Genomic DNA, 24,180 nt, shown 5'->3' on the forward strand with positions numbered 1-24,180 from the left:
AAGTCCTTGCTATGACACACCACCAAGGAACTGTCTTACTTACTAGTCTTAACCATCCAGAAAATTCTCTTGGCTTTATTAGCAATCACTGTACTAAGCCCACGCACTTTTTTCCGCTTTCAATTATGCCTCGGGCAGGCAGCGTTTCAGTATGGGGTATAACCTACTTCCCTTCAAGGTCCACAAATACTCCCTCCCTGCAGTGCAGCTGTCACCTGAGGGGCTTTAGAGCAATTTTATATGTGTGAAATGATGATTATTCAGGGTGGGTGCTTTTTTTTTTTTTTTTTTTTTTTTTTAATAAAAGATGAAAAAAAAAGTTCTAAGGACAGTAGTTGGCAGCAGCACCAGCATCAAGCTTTTCTACACTCAAAGGGAAAGCAAAACGAATGAGATCCTGCTTGCAAACACTGGCAGTGAATCTAACAAAAGGTTGTGATAATAATTATTATTAGTTAATTTTATCATCATTATCTAGGACTAATACTGCTGACATTTTATTCTGTCCAGTGGCTCTCAAGCTTCAATGTGCATGTGAATTACCTGGGATGAGACTTTAGTGTATGTTCCTAGGATCTATCCATCCCTCCCAACGCCCATGCCTGCCCTCCCCCTCCCCTGTCCCCAGCTTCTGATCACTAGATGGGAGAGCCATCACAATACCTCTTAAACAAATATCTCAGCTGACTTTATGTATGGGCTTACCAAGTCTGGAAAACCTTGAGAAAAACTGTCTCAATATCCAACCTCAAATAAGAACAAATGGCAGAAAAAGAAACTACAATTCTATCACTATCTATGCAATTAGTTGCATGTGTTTAATTCACTAAGGTTACTTGGATTTTTCTCAAATACCTGCCTGATGTTTTAAAATGGTAAGCTACAGAGTCCCTTCATTGGTTGTTGAAATGGCAAAAGTTAAATCTTGGAGTAACCCTGACTGAGCATTTCCAAACAGCCTTAGTCTTATACCACCGGAATAGGTAGGAAAGAGAAACCTAAAGATTAAATAAGTACACATAGCAAATCAGCACTTTGCAAGTCTCTCTGATCAGCAAAAATGGACACTTAGAAGAGACGTACAATTTTTAGACCAAGCTAAGAATTATAATGGACAACGGATTTGATTCCAATACATCCCATGCTACAGTGACAAAACGAACATCATAAAAGCCCAGGTGTATGACAAGGCACTCAGAAAGGGTTTTTGTTTTTTGTGGGGTTTTTTTTTTAATTGTCATCAACAGGGAAGACTGTGTAAACAAACAAAACAAGCAGACAAAATATAAACAGACCATCACAAAATGCTCAATCCACCTTCCAGCCATAATCGGACAGGACTCTGAAGCGATCACAAATGAATGATCCCTGTTGTCCATCATTCCAAGTCTACATGACTTGGAATACCTGGAATAATGGGGAAGACTTGGCAAACAATGCCGCACCACTCTTTTCCCACATTACTTCCTTCTGCTCCTCAAAATTCAAACCCACCACTGCTGACCTGCCGCTCTCCTGCCTGTTCCTTCCCCAAACTGCCAATCTGCCCAAGATGTTTGCCTCTCTCCACCTCCTACATCGCATTATACCCATGGCAGTGATTTTCAAGTGGTGTGCCACAAGATTGTTTAAAACATGCAATAGCTGACTACTTAGTCAGGGGCACTGACCTCTTTTCCCTGAGAATGTCAATTCATTGGGGATCGAGCCTGCAACCCACGCATGGGCCCTTGGCTAGAATCAAATCTGAGACCCTTCAGTCTGCAGGCCAACGCTCTATCCACTGAGCCAACCAGGCTAGAGCTAGATTGTCACATTTTAAAAGAATGAGCCCAGCTAGTGTGGCTCAATAGTTGAGCAATGACCTTTGAACCAGGAGATGATGGTTTGATTCCGGGTCAGATCACATGCCCAGGTTTTGGGCTCAATCCTAGGCAGGGGGCATGTAGGGGCAGCCAATCAATGATTCTCTCCCATTATTGATGCTTCTATCTTTCTCTCCCTCCCTTTCTCTTCTTCTTTAAAATCACTAAAAATATATTATTAAAAAAAATTTTTTTAATGCCAACAGCCAACACAACAATAGCCATTTGGTGTGAACAATCAAAATTATACCTTTTTTTTTGTAAAAAAAAAAAAAAAATATATATATATATATATATATATATATATATATATATATTTACATACTATGATATATTTTTTGGTGTGCAGCAGAATTTAGTAATTAGTTTATGTGTGCCATGAGATGAAAAAAGATTGAAAATCACTACCTCATGCAATTGGCTCAAGCCCTATTCATTTAATAAAAATCTTATCAATCACCATTTTCCTAACTTCAAAATACTTATCCAATCTAATCTATTTCATTTTATAATACCGAACATCCTTTTAGATTGGAAATGTGTGCTACCCCTCACAGAAACTGGACACTGTCTCAGTTAGCATTTACTCAGGTAAGTCCGATCATGACATGCTTCTCCTATGGCCCAAGGGTCCTTAATAGGAGACAGTCCAAACTCCTTGCTTAGCATGAAAGGTAAGCAATATGTTGCCATGCAAAGAGCGAATGTTTTGGAGCATATATCCTCTCATACCAGTCATGAATCCTAGTGAAGTTAAATTCTGAGATGCTAGTTATTCAACTGTAAAATGGGGATAACAACATGTTTGTTCTTCAATATTTTGATTTGATGAAACAATATATATGGATACTTTGCATCCCCTAGACATAAAAAGTACCAGTTCTCGCCAAAACCGGTTTGGGTCAGTGGATAGAGCGTCAGCCTGCGGACTGAAGGGTCCCGGGTTCGATTCCTATCAAGGGCATGTACCTTGGTTGCGAGCACATCCCCAGTAGGGAGCGTGTAAGAGGCAGCTAATCGATGATTCTCTCTCATTGATGTTTCTAACTCTCTATCTCTCTCCCTTCCTCTCTAAAAAATCAATGAAGTATATTAAAAACAACAACAACAACAACAACAACAACAAAAGCCAGTTCTCTTCATCCCTTTTCCTCTCGTCAACATTCCCTGAAACAACAACAACAACAACAACAACAACAACAAAAACCAGTTCTCTTCATCCCTTTTCCTCTCGTCAACATTCCCTGAAAGGGCCAACCTACAACTTTACTTTCTGCTCCAAACCCCAGCATATCCTATGCCGTAAACTTCACCTCATTCAGCTATTCTACACTTTTTTCCTACCTATGCCTCCAGGCCTTTGAATAAACCCGCTGTTCCAGCTTCTAAATAGTACCCTTTGTCTAATAAACTTATTACTCATCCTTTGAATTTCGGGTTAACTAATACTTCCCCGAGAAGTGTTTCAGGATCGTCCAAGTGAAGTGAGTCACTGTCCTCGTGGGTCCCCAGCGCACTCTGTACATTCTCATGCTAAGCGGTTGCCAGTCTCCTAATGATTTATTTTGGGAGTCTTCCCCCATTAGCTTTTAAACTTCTCTAGCTCATCAATAACCCCAACACATACACTACAGGATGCCCGATTGGCATTTAGCTTTTTCTTAACGAAGGAATGAATAATCGAACAGACACCAACTCAGATACAGTGTTAAGAGGTCTGCAAGTCAAAGATGTGAGTTTCAATATGCCAGTAACTGGAGAAATGAAGCTAGGCTTAAAAAACGCCCATAGTAATATCCTACAAGTCCACAAGGTGGTGTGGTCTCCCCGTGACAGAGCTGTGTGCACTGCTCCATGTTCCCTATCTGTAAAGCAGGAAGCTAATACAAGTGATCAAGTTAACAAGTTGACAAAGCGGCTGAAAGAATTATAAGCTAATAAATCAAAAGAAAAATGATTAAATCAGCAAAGGTGCTTATTAGAGGGCAAAAAAAAAAAAAATAACCTGAAAAAGCCACTTCCTTCAGCTGTTACTACAATGAGAAAACTTGAGAGAAGCCCAATCAGCCAAAAAGGCTGCATATGGCCTTGAAGGCCAGGGGGCTAAGAAAGAAAAGGCTAACAAAATGGGAGTGCCATGTTCTTCCTGTATGGTGAGCCTCAGGTGACTTCTGAAAATTGTTTGCTACTCACTTGACCCTGAAAAAACACACAAAATCACGCAAAACAAGAGGTTCAGATCTTTGTGTTCATTTTCTTAATATATATATATATATATATATATATATATATATATATATATATATATATTGATTTCAGAGAGGAAGGGAAAGGGAGAGAGAGAAACATCAATGATGAGAGAATCATTGATCGGCTGCCTCCTGCACGCCCCGTACTGGATCGAGCTTGCAACCCAGGCATGTGCCCTTGATAGGAATCAAACCCAGATCTCTTCAGTCCACAGCCCAGACGCTCGGTCCACTGAGCCAACCAGCTAGGGCTGTGTTCATTTTGAGAACACTCATGAAACTGCTCAGGCCATCAAGGGTGTGAATACCCAAAAAGCCACCAAGAACCTGAAGGAAGTCACTTCAGGAAGCACTGCGTGCCGTTCATTGTTACAATGGTGGAGTTGGTAGGTGTGCCCAGGCCAACAACAATGGGGCAGGACACAAGATCGCTGAATTTCTGCTGCACATGCTTAAAACACAGAGAGTAATGCAGAGCTTAAGGGCTTAGATGTAGAGTCTCTGGCCACGGAGCACATCCAGGTGAGCAAAGCTCCCCAAGATGCTGTGTAGAACTTACAGAGCTCATGGGAGCATTCCCTACAGGAGCTCCCCTGCCACATGGAGATGATCCTACCGAAAAGAAGCGGATGGTTCCTAAGCCAGAAGAAAAAGATATCCCAGAAGAAACAACAACGTATGGCCGGGAGTAAATCCGGCATAAAATAAAAGGTAATGAAAGCAAAAGCAACGATTACATGCGTCGTGTCGGGAGTGGGGGAGATGGCTGTGGGCAGAAGAGACAGAGCTCGCATAATGGGCTTCCTACAAGCCACAAACCCACACATCTAAGTGTTTGGGCGTCAGGGGTGGGAAAACAAATAGAAACACAAAGAATAGTACCCAGGTACAATCCAAACAAGTTGGGACCGGAAGTTAGAGCTTTTCCGAGTTTATCCCAATAAAGTAAGGCAAGAGGAGGGCATTGGAAGGACAGGATGGGAATCCTCCTCCTTCGGCAGAGCAAGTGCAATAAATATGGCATTAGCACAGGCCAGAGCCACCCAGGAGTGAAGCAGCACCTGTACGATGTTTAACAGGGGCAACAATAACAAGACCAATAAAGCAGAGAAGCACCAAGTCCACAATCACGTGATCAATAAGAATGGATGATAAGACACCAGAGACTTGTCCAGACACAATGGTCAGGAAGACCCTTCACAGAGAGGGGGGTGATACACGGGTCACAGAGGGGATCAGGCACAACCGAGACTACATGGAACATCAACACTGATTGTGGGGGGAGATTTTAGAAAGAATGGTTGCATTCTACTACCCAGGATACTATCTCATATTCAAAGCAAAGAAAGCTGCTGGCATCAGGGAAATGGAGACAGAATTCATATCAGACAGAATTCATATCACGCTAGGGCTACCGGCCCCACATCTTGAGCTTTAAAAAAAAAAAGAGCCAGAAAGGGAAATAAGATGAAGACTATCACAATTTCCAAGAACTCAGTGGAGACAACTAGCAAGAATTCCCAGAGGGTCAGCCACAGTAACCCAAACTAGAAAAACAGCTGTTTCTTTTCCTGTATACCCTGTCCCAGCAACATCATCCAAGCAAAGGGTTAGGACCAGGAAACAGAAAGCCCTCCGGGTTTCTCCCTCTCTCCACAACCTACTATCACATTCGGTTTAATATATAGTTACGTTTAAAGTGCTAACCCCCCGCCCCCGCCCGAATGGTGTTGCACACTGGTTGAGTGTCAACCCATGAGCCAAGAGTTCTTCGGTTCTGTTCACGGTCAGGCACCTGCCTGGGTTACCGGCTTGATCTTCAGTAGGGGGCGAAGATCAAGCCTCTCTCTCATTGAAGCCCTCGCTTTGGCTCACCTCTCCTGGCACTATTCTCTTCTCTTCAGACCGGCTGAAACGTGTACTCTCCAATATATGATTATGCCAAAAACCTAAGTGAAAAGGACTTGACTCATTTACAACAAATTACCCTCTGTCCTTTCAGGAGCCCAGCACTTCAGATAGGAAGTTTCAATGCGCTCTGTGCAAGCCCCTTGAGACTTCGTGCTGTCCAGCCGTTTTTTCTACCATCAGAGAGACTATGCTGAACTGAGTAGCATTTCCTATGAACAAAGTGTTCCATCGTTTAAAAATAGAAACTTCCACTTTGCAGATGGCTTTTCGGACACTAATGATTTTAATCCTTTTCTCAAATACACTGTTTCTGATTTATCAAAAATTTAATAATGATTTGTATTTCCCCCCCCACCCACCCCCTTTGCTGGGGCAAATGCAGCTGCAGATGAACAAGACTGTGAACAGAAAGTGAAGCTGGGACAGAGTTGGTGGGAGGACAAGTGGGAGAGCATGAAGCCCACGGCGCTGCGTTGGTGGATCTGCAGAGAAAGAGATTTGGGAAAAGCTGCTGTAAAACCAGGAAACCAAGCCAACATCGAAAAGACTGCTAAAGCAATGAGAGTGCAGCTGAGGCTGGAGGGCCTAAACTGCACGTTCAGATTTAAATGAAAATGCTTTAAGACTCAATAGGCCTCAAAGCAGCTTTTTCTTTCTAATGCAGGAATAATTTCCTCTCCTGCAATAGACAGAGGTAAAGTACTTAACAAGCTGCCATGAAAACTCAAGAAAACCAAAGCATTCAGGCAGACATAGTATATATGGGAAATGGTCAGTTAGGTACAAAGTTACTCATATTTGCAGTGTGGGTATGTGTGTGTACACTTAACATTTTCTAATGGTTGAATTTCTGAGCCAAAAGGTTTTAGCTGTAGATATTTTATTATAGATATAAATGTGTTTATTGATTTTTTTAGAGGGAGAGGGAGATAGCTAAAAGGAAGGGAGAGGGAGACAGAGAGATAAAAACATCCTGCACGCCCCCTACTGAAGATCAAGCCAGTAACCCAGGCATGTGCCTGACCGTGAATAGAACCGAAGAACTCTTGGTTCATGGTTTGACATTCAACCAGTGTGCAACACCAGCTGGAGGTGTGTGTGTGTGTTGGCGGGTGTGTGTGTGTGTGTGTGTGTGTGTGTGTGTGTGTGAGGAGGGGGTAGCACTTTAAATGTAACTATATATTAAACTGAAGCAATGAAGATGATTGGCCATTAGAGAAAAAACTGGTCCTAACCAGCCGCTCAGTGGTAAGAAAGTCAGCCCATGGGCTGAAGGGTCAAGGGTACATTCCTCAATTGCAGGCTCCATCCCAGCGCTGGTTGGGGCATGTGTGAGAGGCAATCAATCAATATGTCTCTCTCACAATGATGTTTCTCTCTCTCTCTCCCTCCCTTCCACTCTATCTATAAATCAATGGAAAAATATCCTCATAGGAGGATTACCCCTCTCAAAAAAAAAGGGGGGGGAGGGGGAGAGAAACTCATTTCAGATTAAATTATTAAATAAAGATGTCTTAAAGTCCCTCAGGTTAGGAATTGACATTATCCACCACAGTACTGCCAAGCCTGCAAAACAGCTAGCATATAGTAGATAAGAGAAGAAATTACTTCATTTTCCTGTTCATTGTACAAAATTCCACTAATTTTATGTAATTTTCTAGTGCAAACAAATACAACTAGGTCCTAAATGGGCGACTCTAATTTTTTAAAAATCCAGCTTTATCGGAACCAATTTAAAGTGGCATTTTTATCATCTTGTTGATTTTTGTTAAAACAATAACACTATGGGAGTCAGAGCATCACTACCATAATTCCTTCCTAACAAAAGTTTAAAGCAGTCAAAAAAGCTGAGAGACCAAAATGTAAATTACCAGGATGACAATGATGCTGGCAGCTAATGTTTTGTGCATATTCCATTTACATACTGTTCTAAATACTTCATGCAAAGCATTTCATCTTATCCTCACATCAACTCTAAAAGTAGGCACTTTGATTATTGTTTCCATTTTATAGATGAGAAAAATGAGGCACAGAGGTAGATCAAAAAGATATATTTACCTGGTGAACTTATTAAAACCGTAGACTTAGAAGTCACCAGCACATAATAAGGAAAATGAGTAATCATCTCTTGGTCATAAAACCAAAGTCTGACATCTCTGATATTCACAATGTTCTTTAAGCTCAAGGAGAACAAGAACAGACAAGTCATTTCCCTGTGAGGTAATAACAACGGGTCCCAAAAGAGGGGTGGTATTAGTTATCACAGATTTATATGCACTGCAAATGCAAGGGTTCTTTCATTTTCAAAACTGCACCTACACAAATTGGTAAGGGCAGAAACATGTTGGTTCAAGGATCACAGAAAAAAAAAATCATACAATTACCTTTCATCACAAGATTGGCCAAATACTGGGAATCTGATTAAGTCAATCTACAATTAGTCTCTGAATTTTTGGTCTTATGAAGTCATGACCAACTGAACACCCACAGACTTTTCATTGTTTACTAACATATCACTTAATTCTAACTAGTCAAAAATGAGCAATTGTTACGATCAACTCTCGCCTCACACTCTTGCCTAAGTGCCTTCAATTCAGGATTATCTAAAACATGGCTTTGCATGATCAGCATAGCTCATATTCATTGTCTAAACTGTCTTGAAAGAAAAACACACCTAGATATATTTAAAGACACAGTAATCTACCCTTGAGTTAAATGGATAATAAAAGCTGCCAGGGAGTCTGGATAATGAAGGCAGAGCTGTTGCTGGGTTTCAGTTGCCCCTCCACAACTGGGGAAGCTAGCAGTAGGGAAAGATGATGTGCTTATCTCAACAGGTATACAAATTTGGCTTTTTTTAATTTATTATTTTCCTTTTTTTTTTTTAACTAAATTTATTGGGTTGACATCCTATCTACAATAATAAAGAGGGAATATGCTAATTGACCCTCACACCATCACAAAGATGTCAGCACCTGCAGTCAATGGGGGGGATATGTTGATTGTCTGCCCCGCCCTCAAAGATGGCGGCACCCACAGCCACAAAATGGCAGTGCCCAGTCCCTTCAGCCCCCCCCAAGGCTGGCAGGAGGTGCAGGCAAGCCTTAGATGGCAGCTGCTCAGACACCCAGGGCCACCCAAGGCTCAGGTAACCAGGGCCGGCCAAGGCTTGTACTGCCGGCAGTGGCAGCAGCAGAGGAATGAGGGGGTGTCACCTTCTACTGATCGCCAGGTCATCTCTAGCCCCTGAAGGCTCCTGGACAGAGAAGAGGCAGGCCGGGCTGAGGGAACCCCCTCCAGTGCATGAATTTTCATGCACTGGGCCTCTAGCTGTTTGTTTAATAAGAGGACACAGGTTTGGAGTATAAATGTCTATGATACATGATCTGTATACTGCACTGTGTGCCTACCACCCAAAGTCAAATCATCTTCTATCACCATATTTGACCCCCTTTTCCTTTTACTAACCCCGATCCCCCTTCCCTCTGAACCACCATACTGGTGTCTGTACCTATGAGTTTTCCTGTTTGTTCATTTGTTGCTTTCAGTTTTATATCCCATATGTGAGTGAAATCATATGGTTCTTAACATTTTCTGTCTGACTTATTTCACTTAGCATGATGTTCTCAAGATCTAACATCTTGTTTTCTGGTGCCATTTTTATGGTGACATGGAAAAGGCTAGAAAATACTGGTGAGTTGGGGTAACAGCTAAGGCTGCAGAATCACCATATCTGGGCTCAAAGCCAGGTCCGACTTAGAGCAGTGAGACTTTGGGCAAGTTCCTCATCCTCTCAAAGCCTCAGCCCCTTCATGTGTAAAATTGGGTGATGACATCCACCTCACAAGACAGCTCTAAGGAGTGGGTAAATGACTGCACCTAAAGCACTTACTAGAATACGGGAGCATAGGAAGTGCCTGTAAAATGTTTGTTATTACATCATCATCAATACTACCAAAACCATGTTTCAGAGGGAAGGACAAAATAATAGAAAGGTGATGCTTACTACCACTAGATTGTTTCAATAAATGTCAATAATACTCATCAGAAATTTCTGTACACCCCATTCCACTGATAGCTTTTACTTGCTCCTAAAGGAAGCAAATATTCTAAGTTACTTACAGCTTAATTTCTTCAACATTAAAAAGCATTTTTGCCCCTCGGTCTTAGTCCTCTCATTAATTATGTCTTGGTTATTTACTATTCTTATATATTAGGTGTCTGTTCTTTTAAGCCCTAGGAGGATATTTACGATTTCCTGCTAAAAGTCCCCTAGAATGATGGTTAAGTTTCCTAAGTTAGAACCTGTGAATCATCCCAGATGGTATCCAACTGTACATTTTTTTTTTTAATCCACCCGTTATCCCCATTGCTTCCATCTTTGAGTCAGTGCAAGCACTTGTGACCTCTGGTTACATAACTGTCTCCTTACTGACTACCCAGACCATCGCTCAATCTAATCCACCCTTCCAGTTTTCAAACAGGCACAGATAAGATTGTATCCTTGAGGGGATGAGTGGGGTTGGAAGGTGTTGGGCCACTTCATTTTGCTGCTGAAAAACTGGCCACCAAGCTACAGATTAAAAGAGACTTTAATAAAGATAAATTTTTAAAAAAATAAAATGAGGCTTTAAAAAGATCTCACAATGATTGGACCTTATTCAGGTCTTATTCAAATAAATAAACCATTGAAAAAAAATTTCTGAGACAAAGAATCTTGAATATTTTCATGACATAAAGAATTATTTTTTAAGCTTGATAACAATATTGTGGTCAAGCTTTTTAAAAGTCTTTATAAAGATACATATTCCAAAATAAATATGAACAAATTGCTATGTCTGGATTTACTTCAAAATAATCCAGTTGTGGGAGAGGAGGAGTAGAAGATGAAATATAATTGGCTATCAATTGACAACTTTGGACACTGATTACATGGGGTTCTGTCTTCAATATTGGGAACATTTGTAACTTTCCACAATAAAATGTTGTAAGAGGGGTGGGGGGGAATACTCATTTTCAGTTGCTTAAAGAATCCAGAACCCCCTCCCCCCCCCCTTTTTTTTTATTACACATTCACAAGCAGGTATGACTGGCCTGCCTCTTCTCTTGACTCAGATCCTGACCCCACCAAGTGCCAGAAATAGTAACCCTGCCACAAGATTCAAAACATCCAGCCAGGCCCTTCTCTTCTCTGTGTTACTGTATAAACTGCTTCTTCCACCAACAAAGTCTCTCTAGAGCCATGGCCACACTTTTGAGGCCAGTTCACAGGGCCGCCTCTCTGAGACGCTCCCCAATGCCCCAAGCCTTCCCTTGCATTTCCTCAGCCCTTCGTACATGCCTTTACCCTCAGCCATCTTGGTTAGTTTTTGTTGTTGTTGATTCCCTTTTATTCTATTTCTACTTCCCTCAAGAGATTATGGCTTCCTTAATGGCAGAGGCTGTGTTTTATTTACTTCAATAAATACTCCCTAAAATAGGCATGGAAAGTAATTATTTAATAACTGCCTTGGAAAACAGGAAGGAAAGTCAACAGAACAACCATCAGTCATGGCAAATATTATTAACAAAATAAGATGTCTGGTAAGTCACAGTTTACATACACTAACATAATATTTACCCACTGTATGTTTATTACGTTCTTTAAAAAATGAGTTGTGATCAGTTTCAAAAGATTTGTTACACATCTTGAAAAAGTCGGTATTATTTAACGAAGAAACTATGCCTATAAAGAGAGGTGGGCAACTTATTTTTCTGTTTCTGAAAGATTATAAGTGAAAATATGATATTTATATTACCTTTACATCTCATCTGGTGTAGTTGTGGGGATATGTATTTTGTTCTGTTAAAAAGACTACCATACTTCTTATTTCATAATAACAATGTCAAAATACTGCATAATGTGAAAGAATACTTCTGAATCACACGTGAGAGGTATAGCTACAGATGTGAAGTTATATCAGCAAAGAACTGTAAACATTTACTCTGTCAGAAATAGCTGAAATATTTCATATTTCTACACTATGAAAAATAAGTTAATATGAAAGTAAGGTAATGCTGACACAATAAGGTGGTACTACTACTTCTTTGATTCTTTAAGGAAAGCCTTTAGTTATTGTATTATACATTAAACATTATACATTATACATTATACAAGGGGAAAGGAAACACCTACTAGTATAAAACTTCATTTGCTTCGTGTCTTTCATATCTCACAGTTTCACACATTAACCTGTAAAAGAAATAAAGACATGAGCTCAACATCTGCCATGAAAAAATCACACCAATAGTTTAAAAGCACAAATGAGCCACGTAGCCTAGAAAGGTAAGATTACTTATAGCTTGTCACAGTCACTTACTGGCCTCAAGATGAGTATTTTTGGTGCTGAGATTAACAAAATAAAATCTGGTAAAGAGATGCTAGGAGGACAAAACCATTTTGTCAGATGTCAACTTTGTCACATTTATTTTACAGGTAACAAACTTGTATGTGTTTTTTATACTTTGTAAATGACATTTAGACAGATCTGCGTTCTCCAAAGTAAACCGAAAATGAGTGGGAACCTTAGAAAGGAAACCTAGTAATTTTAAAAGTGATGACATCATTCACAGCTCAACATTAATGTTATTTTAACAGTGTGGCATTTCAGACAAAAGCAGGCTTTTATTAACTCAGTATTTTTATGACTAATGACTAAATGGAGGCTTTACAACTTCTGAGGAACTGTTGTTTCAGCTGATTCATCCCTGAGGAAAAAATTATGAAAATTATGGAAAATATGAATAAATGTTTAAATGTTCAAAAGTACCTGAAGAGCAGCATCTTCAAAAATGCATATCAAAGATAATTTCATATATCTTGAATAATACATATATATGAATTGTTATGTAATAATACATATGAACAATACATGTCCCTATAATTTCCTATTATATTAAGCCCAAGTAAAATTTCCCTAAAATAGAGAAATGCAAAGGAGAATAGATTGATGTCATGTCATCTTGTGGAGGGTCTGGTACATAGAAAACAACTCTCCTGGGTACTATTTTTCCTTGTGTTTTTTTTTTTTTTTTTCTGCTACCACCACCCTATTTTAGAGATCCCTTCTTATCCTCTCAATCCCAGGCTCCAGACATTCAAGCTGAATGGCACAACTCCAAGAGGCAGCATCGAATCTTGAACACACACCATTGAACGTACGGTTTTCTTTCATGGACAGAACCACATGAGCTCCTCATAGAAAAAAATGACAGTCACTAGTGATGGATCTAAAAATAGCTGGTCTTAAATCAAGTAACTGGCTCTGCCTTGTTTCCTGTTGGAATAGTTGACATCTAGGGCCCTTGCCCCAACCTCTTCACTGGATCTCATCCCTTCTCCTACGTAAGACCCTGCCTTCCTGAAAGCTCACCTCCTTCTCCTCCATCACCATCTATTTTTCCCTTTCTCCTGAAACACCTCCTTTAACATAGAAACATATCATAGCATCATCTACTGTATATGGGAGGGGGACACCTCCCTTGACCCCGAATCCTACTCCAGCTATTATCCACATCTTGCTTTCACCATGACAGAAATCCTCCTTTTAGAGTTGTCTATACACTATCTACCACTTCTCACCCTCTTCCCACTCCTCCACCACTTGTTTCCTGAAACTCCAAAGAAAAGGCTCTAAAACGTTATCAGCATCCTCTGTGCTATCTAAATCCTTTCTGTCCTTATCTCAATTCCACTTCTCGGCAGCACCAAGGACTCCTTTTCTTTACAGCAGTATCTTCTCAGTATCTTCGCCAGGCTTCCTGTCCTCAGTCTCCAGGTTTTTCTTATGATGCATTAGTCACTTTATTCTGTCTCCTTTGGATGTGCCCCCCACTCCACCCCTCTACCCGACTTCTAAAGGTTATCTACCACCTCCAGGGCCCTACAGCCCTCCTCTCCTCTGCACCACGTAATCTCATCCAGTCTGTGATCCCAAATTTAATCTATAAACTGATGACTTTCACAGCAATGCCCCAGACCTAATCTCTCACCAAGATAGGCACTCGGCTGTGTCATGACCATTTCATGTTCAAAATGTCCAAAACAAGATGTTGAACTTCTTCCCTTAAAATCTGCTTTCTCACAATCAGTACCCAATTGTTTAGTCCCGAAACCTGAAGCCCTCATCCTTGACTCCTCTGTTTTCTTCACATCCCATCTTGATGCCAACATGTGTATCCAAAATATACCCTCCCACACTAAGTTCACCATCTCCCCTGTGAAAACCTAGGATGAGCCACAATTATCCCACTATTATCTATTCCCAGGACTACAAAGGAAGATTTTTTTTGCTTCTACTTTTGCAACCTATTGTCCATTCTCCACATAACTTCCATGCAGATCTTTGCAGGTATTACGTCAGATCTTCTCAGACCTCTGCTCTTAATTTCCACCACTTTTAGGACAAAATACAAACTCCTAAATCTTGAATACAAGGGCCTATACTTACTTGTACTATAATCTCTTAGTCTATCTTACTTTGCCACCACACCTGTCTTCTCGTACCTGAAACCTGTTCCCATGACAGAGCCTCTGAGAACCATCTACACGGCAGAGACCTTTGCCCATCTGCCCGACTCAAATGTTACCACCTCCTTTTTGACCACACAGCACCCATTCTTACCAGGCCCAGCACATCTGAACAAAGCAACAGTGATCCATTCCCTAAATCTTGTCTGCCCCACGAGGAATGTACCAGTAAGCTCTACACAAGCAGCAGCTTGGCCTACTACATGCTGTGTCTCCATGGCCTACATCAGTGTCTAACGTACAGTAGGCACACAAGGAATACCTGTTGATTGGATAAATAAATTCAACTGGTTCCATAAAAGAAAAATCATGATAAAATCTTCTATATGACAATGTTCTACTAAATGAAAGAAGTACCAAAAGTTGTTTTATCTTTAAATATTGTTAGGGAATGTTTTCTCAAAAGCATGTTGATCTTTACTACATTCCTAAAGAATATACTAACCCTAATTGAGTTGTTTGGAAAGTTCCCATAGCGTATGAATTACACTCCTCCATAACGCTGAAGAGTATCTATGTATATCAACAGCAGGCTCTTGTTTCCAACACTGACTAGCCCCAGACACTTACTCTGCTTTTTAGACATTTTGGTCTCCACTCCTAACTATAGCATCTTCTTCCCCTTTGGCCAACATGTTGCTTCTAATCCACATGGGTTGAGAGGGTAAATATTTAAGAAATAAAGTTGTGTTGAAATATATATATATATATATATATATATATATATATATATATATATTTTTTTTTTTTTAAGTGAAGATCTGAAAACCTTCACATTGCACAGTGTGTGAGCGTACAGAAACACAGTCAATCAGCTGCTCCGAATCGATTGCTGACATGTGAATGGGCCACAATGGTGCACAAAGCCGAGGCTTTCCAATAAAAGCCTGTGTCGTGTCCCCCGGCCCCCAGCTGAAGTGTAACATCGTTCTTCTGCCTGTTACTCAATAAACAGACTGAAAATCTTGATTAAGAGCTGCTTTCCTCCCGCCAAAATTGGAAAACTGTATTATGTAGAAGTCTTAACTGTTCTCTATTTAATCCTAGGAGTAAAACTTTTATTTAAAAAACTCAAAGGAACTTATCTAAATACGATGTATTTTTCCCAGATATGGTTATTATTATAAAGCAGTTTATCCCAATTACTGAGTTTATGTGAACCTCATTTTTTAAGTTTTCATTTGGGTACTCTGCTCTTGCTCTAAGAAACGGACTTAAGATAGTTTCCGCTGATGTTTTCCACAAATAAGAGAAACAAATGACTTTTTAACATAAGCAAAATAAGATAAACATCTTAAAGGCTCCTCCTCTCTGTAAATTCATGCTAACGAACAAAACTGTATAGTCTCCAAAACAGACTTTCTAAGGTATAACTAGACTAAACTATAGCCTTGAGTTCATCAGTTATTTCTAATCAAAATTTACCTTTGAAATAGCAGGAAATTGATAGTTCTAAAGCTGGTAAATAAGTAGATGGAACTTTACTGTGTTATTATGTCTACTTTTGTAATCTTGAACATGCCTGTATTAAAATTTTTCTTTTTCTATTGCATAGAATTCCTAGTATCTAAATAATTTAATAACTACATATACTGTACATACAGTATAATCATTACATCTAACTATCCATGTGTGCTTTTATTCGCACAAGAACAAATATTGACAATTCCCATATTAATTCATTCATCTGCATCTGAAGGTTAACTGCCTTTGATTGACAGTTGGTGCTAATTTTAATTCTTAGAATAGTTGGTATCAAAAAATATGTAATGAAAGGTACACACTTTAAAAATTATTCTTGCTTTAATTTGAGCCATCTTCTAAATTCCCAGTGGTTTTGCCCTTTCTAATAAAACTTGACTGAATTTTTAAACACTTAACCTGCAATCTACTTTAATTTAAATGATTTTCATTAAAATTTTAATTTTAGAAGTAGTCAATTCTCTTGACACATTTTTCAATTAACAACTAAATATGAAATGTACATGCTCACAAATTAAGTAGTGTTTAAAGATTAAAGGGGAACTATATAGAAAAAGTACTCCTTTCATAATTAAAAACTGCTGGTTTCACAACCAACTAGAGGAAACAAAACCTTCCCACTATGTCCTAGATGTGTGTGATCCATCTTCCCAGCGTCCTTTATTTTCTGTTCTGATTAAGGGGAAAGAAAAAGAACTCACTGAATTATATAAGATGTTTTAATCTTTTAATATGAAGCCAGGTAGCCATCGGTAAGGTTAATAGCTGTGCAATAGAAGTGGGCCACATAAAAATAACTATGATATAAGCTATGTTTCCCAGAAAGGGGTATGTCAATTTAATGCAATAAATATAATACAAAGACCTAAAACATTTTAAAATAACAAACCTAACCATTCTTTGAATAGTTACAAACATTCTCGTTTCTTGAGCTCTAAGGTGTAGGTTTTTATTTGCCAGGATGGCAAATAACGCTCCTTTTGGTATATTCACCAAGTAGTGTTTATTACTTCAGGTGAGAGGGTGCAGGGGGAGGGGTAGGAGGGAGAGAGGGTATCACTGTGGCACAATGTAAAAAAATTATTGTATGCATAAACCTGGATTCAATTTCTAAAATGTATAAAGCCAAGTACAGGGGCTCAAAGAGGCAGGGTTTTCATGAGTAAGTTATCTTTAATCCTACTTCTTAACTATAATAAACGACCACATAAAATCTAGCACCCTATTGTAATTAATATTAAAATGGCTTACCTAAGTTGGTGCTCCCTCAGGTTTGATAAGGCTTCCATACCATGTAAATAGGAATACACTATTTCCAGATCCTGTTTGGGAAAAAAAGAATAGAAATCATTAGACTTGCCAGGAAAAAAGGCTTCCAAACTAAGTCACTATATTTATAGACCAAGTTAAAGACAGGTGTTTTTTTGTGTTGTTGTTTTAAAAAAAAAAAAAAAAAAATACAAGTTTTCTTAGATATTAAATATAAGCACTATTGCCCTAGTCGGTCAGGCTCAGTGGATGGAACATCTGCCTGCGGACTAAAAGGTCCAGGGTTCGATTCCTGTCAGGGCACATGCCTGGGAGTGTAGGCTTGATCCCCAGTGGGAGGACGTGTAGGAGATAGCCAATCAATGATTCTCTCATCATTGATGTTTCTATCTCTCCTTCTCCCTTCCTCTCTGATTTAAAAATAAATAAATAAAATAAAAACTTGTTAAAAATAAGCATTATTAAGAGAAAAGCTGCACAAATGCTATCCATTACAAATAACTTTGGGATAAATACAAAAGCTTATATGTATATAAGTACATATACATACATATGTATGTGTGTATATTTGTGTGTGGGGTTTTTTTTTGTTTTTTTTTTTTTACTTCAGAGAGAAAGGGAAAGGGAGAGAGATAGAAACATCAATGTGAAAGAGACACATTGATTAGTTGCCTCCTCCATGCAACAAACGAGGGCCAGAGATAGAGCCTGCAACCAAGGTGCATCCCTTGACCGAGAATAGGACCTGAGACCCTATAGTACGTGGGCCAACATTCTAACCACTGAACCACATGGGCTAGGGCATTACTCTGTTATTTCTCAACATTATGGGATTTCATAGTTGTAAGGGGGTTGCCCTTCTATATAAGTTAAGTCACAGCTGTCACATGTGTCAGTATTATATGCGTGCGGTGTGTGCTTCTCCTTTTTCCGCGTCCCGCACGGAAGGGGAGAAGGACAGGTTCCTGAGTGGAGGAGCTAGGGATTAAGAAATAAAAGAAAGAGACAAGAGGCAGAAATAGATTCATCAAGCTGGGTGCCGGGTGGAGGCTGTCACTCTGATGGAGGGACAGTCAACACCCACCACAGACAACACAGCGCATTTATTGATTTCCAGAGGGGGACTTAAGGTCAAAGAAGTTTTGGGTGTGCCCAGGGCCTATTCATTCCCTCATTCCTGGGATTTAGCATATCCAGACCTGGGTAAGTCAAGGTCCTATTCATTCCTCATTCCAAGCACATGGATAAAGATAAGAAATCAGCACTGATAACAGTCTCGGACATTTTGGGAGGCTGTTTTGGGGAGACGGCCATGCCAGTCACCTCGGACTCAGCTGACATTAATTTAAAGGTCATCCATGTGCATTCCCAAGGGGTCTTCTACATATGCGTGAACTTAGTCTGAATGTATAATTTGTGTAATTATATAGATTATATCTGTGAACAGTAACGACCACCAGTATACCTTTATCTTAAAACAATGTGTATAATTGTAACTTGCAAATGCAATAAGATTGTTTTTTTGTTAATAAGAAAGTGGAGAATAATGGTGTCTTGCCACCTGTAAATAACTGACATAAGGTCAAGAAGCCTATTTTATAAAACTAAGACTGTGAAGGAAAGAGACTGCATCCTACCATTACTGCATGGCCAAGTCTGAAAAGTAGTTTTTCCATCTACGTGTCTGTAGCTGCATACATTAAAACAGTCACATCGTAATGATGTTTGGGGAGGAGGGGTGGATAGGTTTAAATACAGCCACTCAGGCAATACGCAACTAGGGAAATCTTTGCCACTGTTTCATGTGAGGATTTTAGACGTTTAACTAGACATAAACTTGCTACGTGAATTTAACAGTTATATCCAGAGTGTGCACTTAGAGAAACTTGTTTTAAGTGGCCTATGCCACAGAGAGCTTACAGACCAGAGGAGCAGTCGTTATTCTACAGGAATGTGTTGTATGGAAGGCAATGTTATCCAGCTCGAATGAGATGACTTTCCAGGCAGATTCTATCTGAACGTGAGATCTCTTTAATTGTAACTAAGAGAAGGGATGCGAGAAACTGGTATCCAGATGGCAGAGAACAGGCACGTAAATGTCACGTCTCACTGTGCAGCAGGAACGTGACCGTCACAGATTTGGGGGAAGCAGGGAAAGCAGGGGTGCCATGGAAAAGGCATTAGGAAACCTCTGCTCTCAGCCTCCGAGGAATGAAAGAAATCTGACCAGAGAGGAACAAATGAAATGCAAACCACAGGAAGGAGGACTCTGTGGCTAAGCTTTTCATCTGCACTGAAGAGCCCAGTAGCCAAGTACAAGATTTACCAAGGATTAGGGATTGTGAGTGAGGTAAACAACCATGACAGGCAAAAAGGAAGACCAGGTTGCCTCTCCTTTCCCAGGGCCAAGGTGAACTGGGCAACTCCTTAAAATAGGCGATTGCCACCTTTTGAATGTTCTGATTAGTTTGTCTGCCCTCTCCCAGGGTGCCCAGCAGCCTCTCATCACCACAAACCTCCTTCTGGGGCCTCGTGCCCTGGTCTAACAATTAAAAGAAGACAATCTGAACACCAATGTGGATGTGAGTGGTCAGTGGGGGCCATTGAATCTTCCATAGAGGAACTATCCAGCAGTGTTTGCATCTCCTTAGTCCAAATGAAGAGACAGAAAAAGAGGGCTAGGCAGCCAGCCAGGAACAGGGACCACATGGAGGCAGAGGAAGAGAAGTCAGACATGGAAGCAATCAAAAAGACCTAGAACTAACTGGGCACGGTGGGGTGGGGGAGGGGGAAGACTGATCCCTTGACCTGGCTAGGTAGAAACAGTGATGTTACATTGGACCTAAAGTGGTAGTCCTCAATCAGGTCCTCCCATAGGCGGGAACTTGAACTTTGATATAATTAGATATGAATAGTCCCTAGACTAGTGGTCGGCAAACTCATTAGTCAACAGTGCCAAATATCAACAGTACAACGATGGAAATTTCTTTTGAGAGCCAAATTTTTTAAACTTAAACTTCTTCTAATGCCACTTCTTCAACATAGACTCGCCCAGGCCGTGGTATTTTTGTGGAAGAGCCACACTCAAAGAGCCGCACGTGGCTCTCGAGCCACAGTTTGTCGACCCCAGCCCTAGACAAAGAGCTTAAGCGGGAACCCATCTGGGGCTGTATATGCCCCACCTAAGCTTTGTTTCCCCCGTCCCCCCCAATAAATTTTGCTTTCTTCCCACCATTTTTGTCTATGAATCTATTCTTTGGTCTTATAAGACAAAGAGCTCGGACCCGACCACATTTTGGGTTTCACAAACAAATCTCCAAGTGGTATGAAATCGAAGGCAGCACAACCAAGACGAGCAGTGTATGGGGGGAGGTTCGGGGGCATGAGAGCCCTGCAAGGCGGGGAACTACCACCACCCCTCCTTTCACTCAGATGTCTCAACCCTCACGCCCCCCTAACGGCTGGCCTGTACTAAGTAATCTGCACGTTGGTGCAGAATGGCCTCCACCCAGCTAAGCTAGGAAACAAACAGGCCAGAGCTCAAGGCATGGAGGAAGTCCTGCTCTTCAGAGCCACCTGAAGTGGGAACCTGCCATGAAAACTAGATCCAACAGAAGAAGAGTTCTCGCTCTTAACCGGACAAAGAAATGCATGGCCTTCAGGAAGTTACATTCTTGGATGCTGGTTTTTCCCTCTACACCGACCAGAGGCGTTCGGAGTGAAGTTATGTTTCCCCTCTCTTGGCTGCAGAGAGAGAAAAGCCCGCTGGAGAGCTGCATCACCTCCCGTGTTCCAACCTCCACCTCTGTCAGGAAACTGTGCCATGCAGACTGAGACCTCTCCCACCTCCCACCGCACCTCCCGAGACCAATGGAGCTCACGTGACCGTTACAATTTTAAATAGCCCTTAAAAAATGTGAGCTGTGTTTCCCCAAATAATTCTCTGGCCTTCGGTACAAACAGGAACACGCTGCTCTCCTCAGGAAGTGGTGCCTTTTTAGAACAATAAGCCTTTCCTTCTAGCCTAGGAAGGACATCCTTTTTTTCAAAAACAGATGCTACTTGAAAGCAGATTAAAGTGATCAAAAACAATGGAGCCCAGTAGACAAAGATATTGGCAGGCCAAATGAAATGCAGGTTTCCATTGAAAAAAAGAAAAGAAAAAGAAAAAGACCTTTTTTTGGTCCCAAAGTACCCATGTATGAAAATCCAAAAGCATCCAGCCCCTCTGTTAGTTGAGAGAGTGATTGCTCACAGCCTAATTAACCCGCCTGCCCAGGTCTGTGCACTCCGCACGCATATGCAAGTCGGAGGGAATGTTCTCTGTTTCATGAGCTCTTCCTCCCACGTCTAATGTCTCCTCGGAGACTCATTCAGAAGGTAACAGGCCTCATACCAAACTTATAATTCACTTACAACGAGCTTTTAATTTCACTTGTTCGCCAGCATCGGATACTCGCCAACCACAGCACAGTGCATTCTGATGGCTGGAGAGCAGAGAGGAGCTAAGTGTTCCCACAACTGGAGCCGGCTCACCCCCACCCTCTCTCTGCAGCCTCGGCAAACAGTGCACCGTACTCAGAGGAAAAAAAAAATACCTAGCTTTTCCTTTGAAATGAGTCTGTTTTGGAAATGAAGCTCTGTGCTTACACTATAATCAGAAGTACAGTGGACAAAAGGTACAGTGTTCCAGTTACAAGATACATTAAAAAAAAGATTCATTCATTTAAAAAAAGATTGTATTTCAATCATCAAAGAGGGTAAGGCCAAGACTGTGGTACAATTAGCATGCGGAAGGAGACTCCGGTGGGAAGTGCCTTTGGGCTTAACCATGAGGAGGAGAAAGAATTTTCTTAAGTACAGCAGTCTCGGGACCAGGAACGGTACCGATGCCAAATGATGCTCTCTTGCAAAGACAAAAATATACACTCATTTACCCCAACTATCACCAGCAAACAACAAAGAGAGCTATGTCTTGAACACTATGTTAAAGGAGGTGAAAAGCTAGACTCTAAGCCAAGATTCAAACTCCTGTCTGCAGCCAATAGGGGGAGGAGGCAGGAGTCCGCAAGTTATGTTGTATCCGCGGAGGTTACGTTTTATTTTGGAGATCCACATTTTTCTACGCGAAAGCATATAAAACAACTATCCTAAGAAGGATAACGGGAAAGACTATGAGCTTCGGCTTCAAATGGAGCACCGCTTACACCCTCATCCCCATCCCCACGGAGAGGTGTGACCTGGTTGTGTCACGGAGACTATACTTGCCAATCATGGTGTATAGCATACCCAGCTAGGCTGCGTGGCTAAAACGATACAGTTTCATAGCAACACATGGCATATACAAACCCTCGAAAAAATGGTAGCTGACCTTATTACTATCTATGAAATATCAATACGAGCACAGAGTAAAACATATATACATCAGGAATGTATTAATCTTTAAATTAATCCATCCTTTTCAGATGTAACTATCTCTATCCAAGGAGTTAAATGAATGATTTATATAAAACATATAACGGGCCCCTCGATTGTCTGCTTTAGCAATCCTGTCAGGTTTGGTGGGCAATGGGTGCCTATTGCCTCCAGAGCACATTACCTGTAGGCAACGTTTCAAGAATATCACATCCAGTTGTGGTTAGGCAGTTAGGCAGGCAAGAGCAGAGCGAGGACGCTGAGCCAGGTGCAGAAGGTCACCAGGGTGGAAGGCCCCCGTGACTTGCAATGGGAACAATTGGGCAAACAAGGACTTCGCCCCCAGGGTGACCTTTCCTCCCCTACCATCGGCTGGTCATGTGGTTTAGATCCTCTGACCTACCTCCCTTCTCACTCGGATCCTTCCCCGACCTTCCCTTCCCCCTGGCATGTTGCTCATCATGTGGTAGACAATCTTGGGGGACCGAAAAGAGGGCCGTGGAATAGCCCTTAAACATTAAGCCCTCAGGACAATAAGGTTCTGACCTGCATTAATAGCATCGAGTCCTCAGTTGTGTTTCAGCTCCAGGACCAGAGCAGCAGCAAAACCAGACAAGAGACACGGGGGGGCCAACCTCAAGACCAAGTTAACTAATGACCCTGGCAGTGACCAATCAGTGGAGACACCTGGAAAGCTGATCAAAATCAAAACCCCCACCCATAAAAGCCTTCAGGATCCCAGGAGCACAGCCCTGCCCTAGCCTTTCCCCTCCCCCTCTTCCTACCCCCCAGGGTCATTACCATTACCATGGCCTTCCTCTCTCCTAAGCTCCTTTGCCTCTGTAACTTGTTTCCTCAGCCCGTTTCTTCTACTGCTCACTTTGTCTACCTCTGGGACTTTCTAAATAAGCTTTCTCTTATTGTTTGAATCTTGGCTCTGAATTCTTTCCCAGCCAGAACTCCAGCACCGAGGTTGCTGAGCCCAGGTCCAGTCCGACCTTACGGTGTGACACCTGGTGCCATTTGCCACCGCCAGCAAAACACCTGCTTCTGAGGCTCCACAGGAATGCACTGCATGCAAAGAAAGAGAAGGGCAACATTCCCAGGGGTGGTGGCATGCACAGACTTGAAGTGAAAACTCCTGAAAATCACGGGGAGGGAAGAAGAGAGGGAAAAGGAGGAAATGTGTTTTCAATCTTGGTGTTCAGAGCTGCGAGAAGAAACTCTGTATAGGGTAAGACAATTCTGTAAATGGCCACAAGGTGGCAGACCAGGCCAACAGTCCTTTCCTGGAGCTAGCAAACTCAAGTCATTGGGTCTCATAGATACATTTTTCCATTATAAATACTTAAGATACCTGGGTCTTTAAGACGTATTCCTTAAGATCATCTCAGGGGATATGATGAGTCTTTTCTCCTCC

The 24,180-nt window shown here is 41.2% G+C and overlaps 1 protein-coding gene across 6 annotated transcripts in view; it reads right to left on the reverse strand.

Annotated features, from left to right (window-relative positions):
- Positions 1-24,180, reverse strand: part of RAPGEF2 (Rap guanine nucleotide exchange factor 2) — a 229,467-nt gene that overhangs the window by 141,571 nt on the left and 63,716 nt on the right. For all 6 annotated transcript variants that reach the window (XM_084884153.1, XM_084884156.1, XM_084884149.1 and 3 more), the window contains exons 2-3: positions 17,328-17,398; positions 12,201-12,257 (exon numbers count right to left, since the gene is read on the reverse strand). In XM_084884153.1, coding sequence (XP_084740279.1) covers positions 12,201-12,257; positions 17,328-17,398 — 128 coding nt within the window. The remainder of the gene's footprint in view (positions 1-12,200; positions 12,258-17,327; positions 17,399-24,180) is intronic.

This window comes from Pipistrellus hanaki (assembly GCF_964339955.1).
Source record: "Pipistrellus hanaki genome assembly, chromosome: 5".
NCBI classification, from domain to species: Eukaryota; Metazoa; Chordata; class Mammalia; order Chiroptera; family Vespertilionidae; genus Pipistrellus; species Pipistrellus hanaki.